At 49.4% G+C, this 13,272-nt stretch overlaps 1 protein-coding gene across 1 annotated transcript in view; it reads right to left on the bottom strand.

Annotated features, from left to right (window-relative positions):
- The window catches only part of STPG4 (sperm-tail PG-rich repeat containing 4), a 62,323-nt gene that overhangs the window by 16,465 nt on the left and 32,586 nt on the right, over positions 1 to 13,272 (bottom strand). The window contains exons 7-9 of the mRNA XM_060027540.1: positions 9,798 to 9,902; positions 7,019 to 7,173; positions 3,367 to 3,462 (exon numbers count right to left, since the gene is read on the bottom strand). Of these exons, the coding sequence (XP_059883523.1) occupies positions 7,057 to 7,173; positions 9,798 to 9,902 (222 nt within the window). The 3' untranslated portion in view covers positions 3,367 to 3,462; positions 7,019 to 7,056. The remainder of the gene's footprint in view (positions 1 to 3,366; positions 3,463 to 7,018; positions 7,174 to 9,797; positions 9,903 to 13,272) is intronic.

Genomic DNA, 13,272 nt, shown 5'->3' with positions numbered 1-13,272 from the left:
ACACAAAAGACCCCAAATAGCCAAAACAATCTTGAGAAAGAAGAACAAAACTGGAGGTATGACAGTCTGACTTTTGGACTCTACTACAAAGCTACAGTAATCGAAACAGTATGGTACTGGCACAGAGACAGTCACATAAATCAATGGAACAAAACAGACAGCCCATAAATAAATCCACAAACTTATGGTCAATTAAGCTATGACAAAGGAGCCAAGAATATACAATGGGGAAAAGACCATCTCTTCAGTAAGTGGTGTAGGGAAAACAAGACAGCTACATGTAAAAGAATGAAATTAGAACACTTTTCCCACATCATATACAAAAATAAACTCCAAATGGATTAAAGACCTAAAGGTAACACCAGAAACCATAAAACTCCCAGAAGAAAACATAAGCAGAACCCTCTTTGACATAAATCATACCAATATTTTTTTGGATCTGTCTCCTAAGCCAAAAGAAATAAAAGCGAAAATAAACAAATGGGACCTAATTAAACGTAAAAGCTTTTGCACAGCAAAGGAAACCTATGACAAAACGAAAAGACAACCTACTGAATGGGAGAAAATATTTGCAAATGATATGACCAATAAGGGGTTAATATCCAAACTATATAAACAGCTCATACAACTCAACATCAAAAAAACAAATTGATTAAGAAATGGGGGGAAAACCTTAATAGACATTTCTCCAAAGAAGACACACAAATGGCCAACAGGCACATGAAAAGATGCTCAACATCGTCAATCATCAGAGAAATGCAAATTAAAACCACAATGAGATATCACATCTGTCAGAATGGCTACCATCAAAAAGAACACAAATAACAAATGTTGGCAAGGATGTAGAGAAATGGGAACGCTCCTACACTGTTGGTGGGAATGTAAACTGGTACAGCCACTGTGGAAAACCGTATGGAAGCTTCTCAAAAAGCTAAAAATAGAACTACCACATGACTCAGCAATTCTCCTTCTGCATATATATCCAAAAAGAAAAATAAAAAACAAAAACACTAATTCAAAAAGATAAATGCACTCCAATGTTCATAGCAGCATTATTTACAAGTGCCAAGATATGGAAGCAACCTAAGTGTCCATCAACAGATGAAAGGATAAAGAAGATGTGGCACACATATACACAATAGAATACTACTCGGCCATAAAAAAGTGAAATTTTGCCATTTGCAACAACATCGATGGACCTGGAGGGTATTACGCTCAGTGAAATATGTCAGACAGAGAAAGACAAATACTGTATGATCTCACTTATATGTGGAATCCAAAAACTAATACAAACTAGTGCATATAACAAAAAAATAAACAGATTCACAGATATAGAGAATGAACTAGTGGTTACCAGTGGGGAGAGGAAAGGGGCAAGATAGGCATAGAGGACTAAGAGGTACAAACTACCGTGTATAAAATAAATAAGCTACAAGCATATATAGTACAACACAGGGACTACAGCCAATATTTTATAATAGCTATAAATGGAGTATAACCTTTAAAATTGTAAATCATTATGTTTTACACCTGAAACTTACATAATGTTGTATCAACTATACCTCAGTAAAATATAATATTCAGTGAGTATCTACTATATGCTAACACTGTACTAGGCACCGGCAAATTCACCAATGCCCCAGTAGATCCCAACTCTATGATCTCAGAGCCTACAATCCAACGCTGGCCTCAGGCAAGGATCTGGGGACTACTGGAGCCCTTAGGAGAAGCACCAACCAGCTTGGGGAAGACTGGGGAAGGCGAAGATAGCACAAGAAGGGCCACGGGAGAGCAGCATTTCAGGCAAAAGGATGCCTCACATCCCCCCAGCTACAAGTTCGATAGGTGGTGTGGAATACTGAATAACGCCCTCCCGAAGGTGTCCCTGTCTAATCCCCAGAACCTTAGAATATGTTCTTTCACATGGTAAAGAGACTTTGCAAACGTGATTAAGTTAAGGGTCTTGAGATGGGGAGAGTATCCAGGTGGGCCCAATATAATAAGGATCCTTACAAGAGGAGAGGAAACCAGGTGGGTCAGCGTCAGGAGTGGATGTGATTGTGGGAACAGGAGTTTGCAGTGATTTGAGGAAGCGGCCGTGAGCAACAGAGTGCAGGTGGTCTCTAGAAGCTAAAGAAGAGAAGAAAATATTCTCCTCTCAGAGGTTCCAGAAAGAGACTCCTTCTGGAACCAGCCTGCCAGCACCTTGACTTTAGCCCAGTGAGACTGATTTGGGGACCCCTGACCTCCTGAACTGTAAGAGAATAAATTTGTGTTGTTTTAAGCACCAAAGTCTATGGAAATTTGTTACAGCGGCCATGGGAAACTAACAGATGGTCAGTTTCCACAGTGAGCTACCGCGGGCACACAGGTTCTCTGCAGTCCGGCTCCCATGCCCAGCCCAGGACGGGTTGGGGATTAGAAGCCTCAACAGCTGTGACCCTGCCTGGCGTGTTTCCAAGCGTCCCCTCTGGTCCTGATGAATAAGAGAAGCTCCAGCAACTTCCTTGCTCTGTGATGGCCCTCAGTCACCATGCAGGACCTCTGAGCTCTGGGACTTCAGAAAGGGGGTGAGGGGACAAAGGCCAGCCCTCATCAAGCCCAGAGCTCTGTTTGTGACCTGCACAGCTCCAGTGCACTGCTTTGCCATCCAACCCTGCCCCCTCCCAGGTCGCTCAGTTCCCTGGCTCCCCACCCCCATCCCCCGGAGCCCACTCTACTGACCAGAGATGCAGTGTCACTGGGCCTGAGCTCCCTTCCTGCCTACACTTCTCAGGGACTAAGCCACACTCCGACCCAAAGCAGCCACATTGCCACCTCCCTCCCCTGATGGGCCTCTCTGAGCCCCTATCTCTCTTCAAAAGGGTGACACACTTTTCTGGGCTCTAATAGAGCTAAGGGTGCTGTCAACAAGGCAACGCGAAGCACCTGCTGGGAGACATCCTCCACGCGTCCACCCCCCGGGCCTCCCCTTCCTCTGGCTCCTCCTCCTTGTGTCCGCCCCCCCTGCCCCCCCACCCGCCTACTCGCCGCCCCCAACATCCAGGCCTCCGTCAGCCTTGGCTCTTCCTGCCATCCAGAGTCGCCCCTTCTCTGGGGAGACGGTTGGCAAGCCGGACCAGCGTCTGGGTCTCTGGCACCGGCGCCCACAAGCCCACCCGGTCCCTGCGGCCTTGAAACCGGAACCCAAACCCCTCCCTTTGGGCCTGGCAGGCTCTGTATGCCTGCAGCCCCGCCCTTGGCCAAAGCCAAAGATCTGTGAGAAACCCCGCCAAGAGTCAGGCTGGCGAGAGGTGCCTGAGTTCAAGGGCCCTGCTGACCTCTCCACGCAGAATGACCTCCACCGGCAACGTTCCAGGAACTTACTTCGCTCAGACCATCCGGCCCGGCGCCATCCTCTTTCCTTAGGACTCAGCCAGATGGTAACACGGACCAACCTCTTCTTAGCTGGAGCGTGACTTCCTAGGGCAACGGGAAGTCTTCTTAAACCTTCAGGGGTGGGGGGAACTACCTGTGGCCCCGCCCAGAGTTACTGGTGATTGGTGCCTTCACACCATCTCAGCAGCTGTTCTCAGCCTTGGCTGACCATTGCAATCACCTGGGGGCGGGGGGGACGCGGAGGCACATTAGAAAAATCCTGGGCCTGAGTCCTACCCAAGAGAGTTTGATGTGATCTGTTTGGGCGCTGCCAGGCCCTGAGCTTTGTAAAGTCTCCCCCGGGGATTCTAAAATGCAGCTTAGAACAACTGATTCTGAACTTGTAGAAAGTGTTTTCAAGATAATAAGCCTTTCAAAGTAATCCTAGCCGCAGGGACCGGAGTCCAGGCAGCTGTGTGCTGCTTCGAGGCGGGTGGCACCGAGCGGGTGAGAGGTGATGCTGGAGGCCGGGCCGATCACCTGAGCAACCTATGGCCCTAGGTCTCCAGGTCTGCAAGGTGTCCCCTGTGGGTCCAGAAAGCAACGGGGGGGCGGGGGTGCCAGTGGGGGTGAGGAAGGAGGGAGAGAGATGCGGGGGGGAGGACAAGCTGTCCCCACGAGCGCTGCGACTTTTGACATGCTCTGACTTAATGCAGAGGGAATTTCACATGGCAACAGCAGAAGATATTTGCAGCCAGGAAAACCATTCGCTTTGGTTGAAGCCGAATTCAGAGGGCAGTTGGCGTGGGGGTGGGGGAGGGGAGAGGAACAGCAGGATACTCAGGGAAGCCAGGGCCAGACCTCGAGAAGCCAGTGTCACAGCGGTCCACGGGGGATGGAGGAGGGACCCTGCAAGGAAGGCCCCTCGGGACGTAGGATAAACACCACATTCCCTTCCATCTGCCGGCTCTTGGCTTTTCTAAGTCAGTTTGGACCTGTCACTGGATGCATACAACAGCAGTAGCTGCTAGGTGTTTATATCCCAATCTCAAAGCTCAAGCTCAAAGTCAGCCCCAGTCTGTCCAGTCTGTCCATGTTGGAAAGGACAGAAGGAGGCCTTGCTCTTCCAACATTGTCCCAGTTTTTAGGCTTGTGGCAGGAAAAAGCCATCCAGAATCCCTCCGGTCTATTTGGAAAAGCCTCTCCCTACCTGTATGAGCTACTATAAAAAATGCTGGAATATGTCAAAGAAGAGAAGCAAAACACTGCTCTCCTCGCCGCCTGGTGCCTGCCAGCCCCTCTGCTAGCACCTAGGGAAAAGCCTCCGTCACATCACCACAGAGGAGACACAGAGGAGGGGGAGGCTGCATTATGGGCAGGTGGCAAGACTGGAAAGGAGGACAGGGCTGGGGTACCCCCAGCTGCAGAAAGAAGACAGGAGTCACAGGAGAAGGGCAAAGTTAGTGCATGGACTGGAGACTCAAGGGTGGCCCTGCAGAGTGTTCTCCAGCGGTTCCACCTCCAGGTGATGTCTCTGCAGGCCTCCCAAGCCCCCTTCTTGCAGGCCAGGCAGGAGACGCCCTCTCCTTATTCTGAAAGGGTCTTCATTCTCTTCTAGAACACAGTGGAGCTGCCCTCCATCCAGGCACAGCTGGCCCCTGCAGCTGTGTCTGCACCAAGGGTCTAGGCCCTCCTGGCCACAGCTGCAGGGCCCAAGGGTGGACCCCTGACCCAAGCTGGCCAACTGGATTCTCTCTCCTGGGAACCTGATACTGGAACCAGGAGGGGCTGTTTACGTTCTTTAGGGCGTGGGCTCAGAAAATGATGGGAGGGGAAGGCTGCATTAGACCCTAAGCATGGGAAGAGGCTGGCCTGAGGGAGAAGCAGAGGGGAGACAGAGGGAGAGAGAGGCGGTTCCTGCCCGCCCCTGGTTCACACTGCTGTCGGGGAGATACCCCACATGCCTGCAACACAAGCTCCCTCCTGCCCTTGCCAGTGTGAGGGCTTCCCCTAACCTTCCACCCACGAGCCCCAAGACATGTGACCGCCTCTCACCTCCCTCTCTCTAGAACTGCTGCCCTGAGCGCCAGGCACAACCCGACACACTGCTTCCTAGAGAAACACGCTCTGTCAGAACTGCCAGCATTACCTTCTGATCCTGCAGGGGCCTTTGACCCAGCTATCTGCCCTGCAGCCATCTGCTGATCAGAGCGGGACAGGAGCTGCCACCCCTGAGGCATCTGCCTCATCTTCCAAGGGGCCGTTTTCTGCTCTGAAGGAACACAGTGCAGGGAGTTTCTTCCACAAATGTGAGACGTGGATAAACCCAGGGAGATGATGACCTCCCCTTCCTTGAGCCCAATGCCCGCTTTATAATGGTGTTTATATGACTAGAGAAGAGAGCTGGGTTTTTTTTTTTAATATAATAAAATATAGGGATTTATATTAGGTTTTCTTCTTTTAGTTAAAAAGAAAAAGATTCCTTCCTATTATTGATTAATGACTCTAGTCTGCCCATCCTTCATGAGACCCTGGCTGTCCAGCGTAGGGTCTGTCTGGCTAGAGCTCCCAGAGCAGGACTGACTGCTTGGCCTGTGGTCTGGGTGTTGCCCAAGCCCCCTCCCGCCCCCATCTGCACCCTCCACTCTAGTTGGGCCAAGCTCCCTCTGTTCCCCTCCAGCAAATGCTTCTTCCTGCTTTTCACCCAAACGGGGTTCCTTGCCCTCCATCTTCCTCCCTCTCCTCTCTGCCTATCTCGGCCTCCTGGTCCCTTGGGTACCAGCCAAGCTGCCTCCTGCACCCGGCCGTCCTTCCCCACTCGGGCCGTGCTGCCCTGTCCCTGCTCTGAGCGCCTGTTGTGGCCTTTGTTGTCAGAATTTGCTCCTCCACGCGCCAGGCGTGGTGATCTCGCAGTTTCCCGACACTAGGGCCTGTCTTGCTGGTGGAGCTGCCATCCACATGACGGCCACCCCTGAGCTGCACACACAAGGTGACCGGAAGGAGGCTCTTGGCATGGGTTTCAAAGCCTTCCTCAAGCCGGGAACTATTCCAAACTACCTTTCTGGCCTTGCCTCCCCTCCAACCCTCCCTAAACTCGGTCACATGCCTTGTTCATCTTTGTTTCAACCTCCACTCCCTAACCCCAGCACAGCACCTGACACGGAGCAGATCCTCAAAATATTTCTGTTGACTTGAAACTACAAATGCTCGTCGGGTTGAATCAATATTGTTCTCTTCAGGGAGTTGAGAAAGAGAAAGAACCATCTGTTGGGATCCCGTCAAGCTCGGGTTGGCCTTGGCTGAGTGCCGACCCCCCGAGAAAGTCTCCATGAGTCTGTGAGGCATGATAACCCCAGTGCAGTGGAGACCCAGCTAGAGAGCCTAAGGTCACACAGAGCCCATCTGACATATCAGGGCCTGTCCAGGTGCTGTGAGAGCAGCCCAGGGGCACAGCCTCTGGGGATACACCCTCTGACAACACACAGAGGGAACATATAACTGATTGTTCAAACCAGGAAACTTCTGCACGTGAACTGGACATTTTGCTGGGACTATTCCAGATAAGCGGGCTGGGTGGTCCCCGCAGGCCACCGATTATGGTCTGTGGTCAAACCCTCCTAAAGAAGAGACAAAATAGAGTTTTCTAAACATAAGAACTTACTAAAACTCAAAGTCGCTTAGGGTCAAGATGGGTTTATTTTAAAAGCCAATTGTGTTGTTGAAGAAAAGGCTATGTCCTCGGCCCATTTTGGCTACGGTCCGGGGCTGCTTGGGGAATTGTGCTGAAGATGTGTATGCTCCTGGGCCTGGCGTTTTCTGAAAACACAACAGAAAACAGGGAGTGATGAGATAGTGACGCCAGAACCTGAAGCCTCCTGAGCCTGGCTGTGCGCTCAGACGTGGCTGGCAAGTCCCCACGGAGGGAGACGAGGGCCACAGTGGCCGGGGCTGGGGCCTGTGCACCCTGGAATTGGAGCCTGTCCTAGGGGCTGAGACCTGATCCTGTCCACGGCTCTCCCCAAGGCTGCAGAGGTGCTGAGAGAAAAGAGGACAAGCAAGTGACAGCCCAGGGGAGGCGGGCTCACATCCCACCCTCACCTCAAGGCACGCTTTCTCCAGGGCACCCCCTGTCCCTGGGGATGCCAGCGTCTCTCCCTGCCCTCCGCCCTCAATGACCTCAGTCTAGTGGTAATGGGTTGGAGAGGATGGATTCTGAACCTGGGTGGTTGACCTCAAAAGCCCAAACTCGTGTGTTTCCATCGTTTTCCCCAGGGTAATAGAGTAAGGTGCTTCACTACCAGGGGCTGTGGACCTCGGGCTCAGAGGGATGTATTCTCAAGGGACTGACGAGTTCTAATTTTGAAAAGCCATGTTTTCATTTTGATGAAATTCTTGAAAAATTATTTAGCCAATTATTTAAACAAAGCTTCTCTTCTGTAGTGATAAGATATAAATGAATGTCATTCTCATAGACGAAGACTTTGATTTCTGAAGTCAGTGTTGCCCATGCTGAGGTGCACCCACACATTCTTGAATGCCCCAATATTTTATCTTAGCGACACACTGGTGTCTCTGGGTACCGTTAAGGGAAGGGTTTTAATGTCAGACGGGGCTGGGTTTGAGTCCTAGTCCTACCACCAATGGCTCAATATGACCCTGGGCCACGTGCTTCCCACGCCTCACCCAGCAAATGAGGTTTTGAGGTTCACTGGGGGCCCCCAAAGACAGACAGCACCCCCAGGCTGGCAGCAGGTACTGCTCCACACGCTAGCCACCACCGCTATTATTATCCCCTATCATCACCTGCTTGTCATTGCCATCCTTCCTTGCAGTTTGTTATCTCTTCAGGAAACAGTGAGAGTGGAAACAGGATTACTAGAGCGTCAGCCCAGAGTGGATGAGATCAGCTGCCTGCAGACGCTGCTTTAGACAGGATGTTTTCCTTGCCAAAAGCAGGGGAGCAGCCTGGAAATCTAATCAACTCCTGGCCAGACGTCAAAGGAAGCTGAAGCCTTTATTAGTGCTCTTAATGAGGAAGCAGCATGCGTGTGGAGTCCTGGAAGGCCAGTCCCCAAACAGGAGGTTCGTGGGCCTGGGTCTCGCAAGGCCACCCCTCAGGAGGCTACTGGGTGTGGTTCTCAGACCTTGAGAACATCCGGCTCCGTCCCCCAGCCCTGATTCCACTGTCACCAAGCAAATTTCTGATTGTCGTTGGCTTCCTTCCGAGTTTCCTACAAGGGGAGACGCTCCACAGAGCAGCAGCCCGAGACACCAGCCCCCTTGCCGGACACTTGTAAATGAATACCACACCTTCCGGCTTCTCCATCAGTCTCCCTGGAGTTTGGTTAGCATGACTCCAACTTCCTGAGGAGCTGTGAGCTCTGACAAAAATCTGTGTTTGGGTCATGATAATGCCGCTAGGGTGTGAGGACCCGCTGAAGGGATCCACTAGCCTCCTGCTGTTGGTGTGTTTTTAATATTATTGGTGGGGCCTCCCCAGTATTCCTCCAGAGAAAGACCACACTGCTGCCACACTGTAGCACCGCAGCTGGCAGCTCTGCAGCGAGATGGCCTGGGACAACCCAGGGGGTGCTGGGGGAGGTGACCTGCAGGCAGCGGCCTCCTGCCCACCGCCCCAGCTCCTCCCACCCTCCTTGTTCGCCCCCCACCCCGGGGTGGTGCTGTTTTCTCATGAGCAGAATTCGTGTTTCTGTCTTCCTAACCATGTCCAATGAGGCTACAAACCACTGAGCTTGGGGGACTTTCAGACTGAGGTGCTGGCTAGGAACAACAAGGCCAGGGGAATTCAAACTTTTAGCATCAAACGAACAACAGCCCTAGCCACTTTCATAAGCTCCGTGTTATGCTTTTGCCATCCTTCTTGGTCTTCTCTAGGCCTCAGAGGCTCTCGCACACTCCCAGAATCCACCTTCTTTGTGTATCTCCAGGAACGTGAGCCTCTTCCCTGTCTGTCCCGAGTCCTTGGGGGAAGGATGACGGCTCAGGCCTTAATGGTGCCCTTTGGTTCAATCATAATGTTTCTGCTGTGACTTTTTGTTCCCAGAAGACACATACACAAAGAATGGCACTTCTGGATGGGCGGGGGCAGCCTGCGCCCACTGCTGGCTTCAATGCGTTAAAGGAGTTTCCCCCCAGAGCATCCAGGACATAACACCGATGGCTAATTACTGTGCTGGCTGTTCGCAACTGGACCCATAATTCAGCCACGGCCTTCAGGTCTGGAGTCACTCTGAGCCTGAAGCTGGCCGAGGGCTTGCCGAGGAAGCTCTATGCCCTTTGCTGCCCTGAGAAGCAATTTTAGTGTATATATACTAGAATTGTATATAACTCTGCTACCCCCATCCGACCCCCAATGCCCACTCCCCACCCACCCACCAGCCACAAAACCTACAACCACATCTGTCTTTTAGGATACTTACTGAACAGGCCGGCAAGAATCGAGGTACTCTGGATTGAAAACAGGAAGTAACAGAACTTACTGAAGGTATTTTCAAGTCATAACGACCTGGTCCTGGGCCTTCACGCTGTAGAAAAAAAAATTCTTTTAAGTGTTTCATAAATAGTGATATCAGATATATTTTGATGCTATATTTGCCTTTTATGAATAAGCATATGAATCAGTGTGATAGGGTAGAAAAATCCCTGGATTGGGGCTCGGAAGATCTTATTAAGGTGTGCCCTGGCACAGGCCACTGTGAATGGGAATAATACCTGCTTTACCTGCCTCATGGATGACTGTGAAGACTGGAGTTAGGTGACCTGTGAAAGTCTCCCCTGTCCCTGCCTGGATGCCCTCTTCTCTCCCAGGCCCGCTGCCCACCCCTGCAGGCCTCACATCATTCTTTCCCTCTGTTGACGGTGACTTGCTGCTCTGAGCTGTTAGCTTTATAAAACATGCTCATTCTTTCATATAAATGCAGTACATGTTCTCTTAGTCCAAAAAAAAAAAAAAGTATTCACAGCAATTCACTGACCTAAGTGTTGATACAATGCTATGAGGTTAACAGAAATGCATGAATACAATTTTAAAAAGACAAACACCTCTAAAGAAAAGTTAGCAAAAGGCAATTCACAAAGAGGAAATGCAGTGAGGAAACTGGGGGCTGGGGCGGGCTTTAAGGTCATTAATAACCAAATAAGGTGTCATTAAAACAAAGAGATACTTTTGTGGGGGCCAGGAAAGAAAGAGAGGGAGGGAGGGAGGAAGAAAGGGAGGGAGGGAGGAAGGAAGAGAGGGAAGGAGGAAGGGAGGGAGGGAGGGAGGAAAGGAGGGAGGAAAACTTTATCCACAGCGTGGACACTCCTATATGACTCTGGTGGAAGTATTAATTTGATTAGCCTTTCTGAAGCACACAATTTGGCAAGCTATGAAACATCTTAAAAACAGATATACCTATCCAAAGGGAGAGAAAGAAGAAAGGAGTCTGGTTACAAGATTGCTGCGGGAACCCAGAAGACAGATAATGAGTCCTGAGCCCAGGTATGGCAGGAAAATGAACACAGCCCAAACAGCACCGTAGATAACATAGACAAAATGTTAACCTTTCTTTATTTTCTAGCAATTCACTTCTTTTCCTCTCCCATTTTCAAATACCTGTGCTATTTGACAGAAAAGAGTCTTTCTGGCATGATGTCTTGGATCTGTTTCTAAACAACACAGGAACTAGGGGAAGTGGGTGGGGTATGGACTGGCCAGGAGCTGGTCACTTTCGAATGGGTACATGGGGGTTCTGTCTATGTGGTATATATTTTTAAACTTTCTACAGTACAAAGTTAAAGACAATATATATTTATCATTTTGATCCATCAATTCCATTTTTAGGAATTCTTCCTAAGAAAACAATTGAGGATGTGTGCAAACATTTGGCCACAGAGACATTCACTATAACATTGTTTCTAAAAGACGTGTGCCTGGTTAAATAAATTGTGATTCTTCCATCCAGCCATCCAGGTTGATGAATTTTTAGGGACATAAACACTATTCCCAAATATCGTTAACAATGCAAGCTTTAAAAAGTGTGCATAAAAAAACTGGAAATGGAATGTTCACTGACAGTAGTTTTCTCCAGGTGGCGCCATGTTGAGTAAAAAGAAACTTTTTTTTTTTTTTTGCTTATTGGCAATTTCTAATTTTTTTAATGATGGACTTAAGTACTCTTGAAATATGAAAAAAAATTATACCTAATGTATAGATAAATGAATATGGAAATTGGGGAAGTGAAGAAGGGGGTAGGGAAAGAAAGAAAATGAGCAGTAAGGTTAGAACAGAAATGTTCCTGTAAGATCCTGTAACATACGAGGCAGTAAGGTTAGAACAGAAATGTTCCTGTAAGATCCTGTAACATACGAGGCTGAGCCACAAGGTAGCTCAATGGCTTTGGCTGAACAAGCACCAGCTGCAGCCCCTTCTCAGGGTTTAAGGGCAAGGCTTTCAAAACCCTGTTCTCCTTTGGGTGGCACAGCAACGTAATTCGGGCTGCCATTCTCAATTATCCACCACGAATGAAGTCTGTTATTATCAGCCAAGCACAAATCTGATAAACAAGGGATGCGCCTCGTCATTTTACAGTTCGTGGCAGAGAGATGAAAACAGCCGTGTTTTCAACCTGACGCATCCATGGGACAAAGGTCGCTGTCAGGGCAAGGCTCTCCGTACGACGTGACCAACCTCTGCACTCCCACTGGAGAAGTCCACGCCACGATAAGAACACAGGCATAGAAAGGCGGGGAAATCTGGACAGGAATGGTTTGCACAAAGTCCCTTTGGTTTGGCCGTAAGAAATGTAAGCACTCAAGCCAAAGTGGTAGCTGGGGCAAAAGATGCTGCTACCACCGACTCTCCGCCTACGACAGCCTAGCTGTCTGCAGGATGGCTAAGAAATGCTGTGACCTGCACCCTTTCCCCGCAAGCCTCATGTGGTTTCACTTCTAAGCTTCCAAGTCATGAGCTGCTTGGAAGGCCAGGTGCCAGGCCTGGCGAAGCCTATGCCATCCAGCAGCCTCCCTGCATGTGCCTGGTCATCTGAATCAAAGGGCCTGAGACTTGGGGCAGAAAGAAATTACTAAATGCTATTTGCCCCCCATGTGTTACATGGGATCTTTTAAGTGGGGAACATTAAGGAAGTGGATATGGGCCCAAGTTCATATTCCAGAAGCCACAGGAATCCTGCTCTAAGTGAGAAGTAATGGTCAGGCCAGGGCCCTGCAATGGGCGGGAAGCAGCTCCAGCAGAGTCCCCGATTCTGCCCTAACGGAGGATGGCAAGTGGGCAGAGCTGAAAGGAGGGAAGGGGACTTGGTCCAGGATGCCTCTGAATGTGTGTTGAGAAATGGACCTGGTTCAACGAGAGGGGCGTTTAAAACGAGAACAGGGAGGGGTAATATAGGGATAGGAGATTAAGAGGTACAAACTATTATGTATAAAATAAGCTACAAGGATATATTGTACCACACAGGGAATATGACCAATATTTTATAATAACTACCCTTTAAAAATTGTAAATCACTATACTGTACATCTGTAACTTATATAATATTGTACATCAACTATATATCGATTTAAAAAAAAAAAAAAGAAGGACATTTACCTGTGTCCTACTCCTCCCTGAAGTTGGGGATTCTGCTCTCTGGTTTGCTGGCGATCTCTGAGCATGATCCAGAACTGTGGACCACATTACGTACGATGTGTGGGTGAAGGGTGGCACCCAGGTTCATCAAGCAGTGCTAAGCACCTCTTGCACAAATTGGATGGACCATTTCTTAAACCTTCCTATCATCAGGGCCATGCTTTGGCAACTCTGAGTTTCCCAAACTAAACTTTTCAGAGACCGTTGACATCTGGTGCCAAGGGAGAACAGAACTATCACCTTCCTAGAATCCCAGAACCTGCTGCCAA

The sequence above is a fragment of the Delphinus delphis genome, chromosome 12 (genome assembly GCF_949987515.2).
Source record: "Delphinus delphis chromosome 12, mDelDel1.2, whole genome shotgun sequence".
In the NCBI taxonomy this organism is placed as follows: Eukaryota; Metazoa; Chordata; class Mammalia; order Artiodactyla; family Delphinidae; genus Delphinus; species Delphinus delphis.
This window is presented reverse-complemented; position numbering and strand designations above follow the sequence as displayed.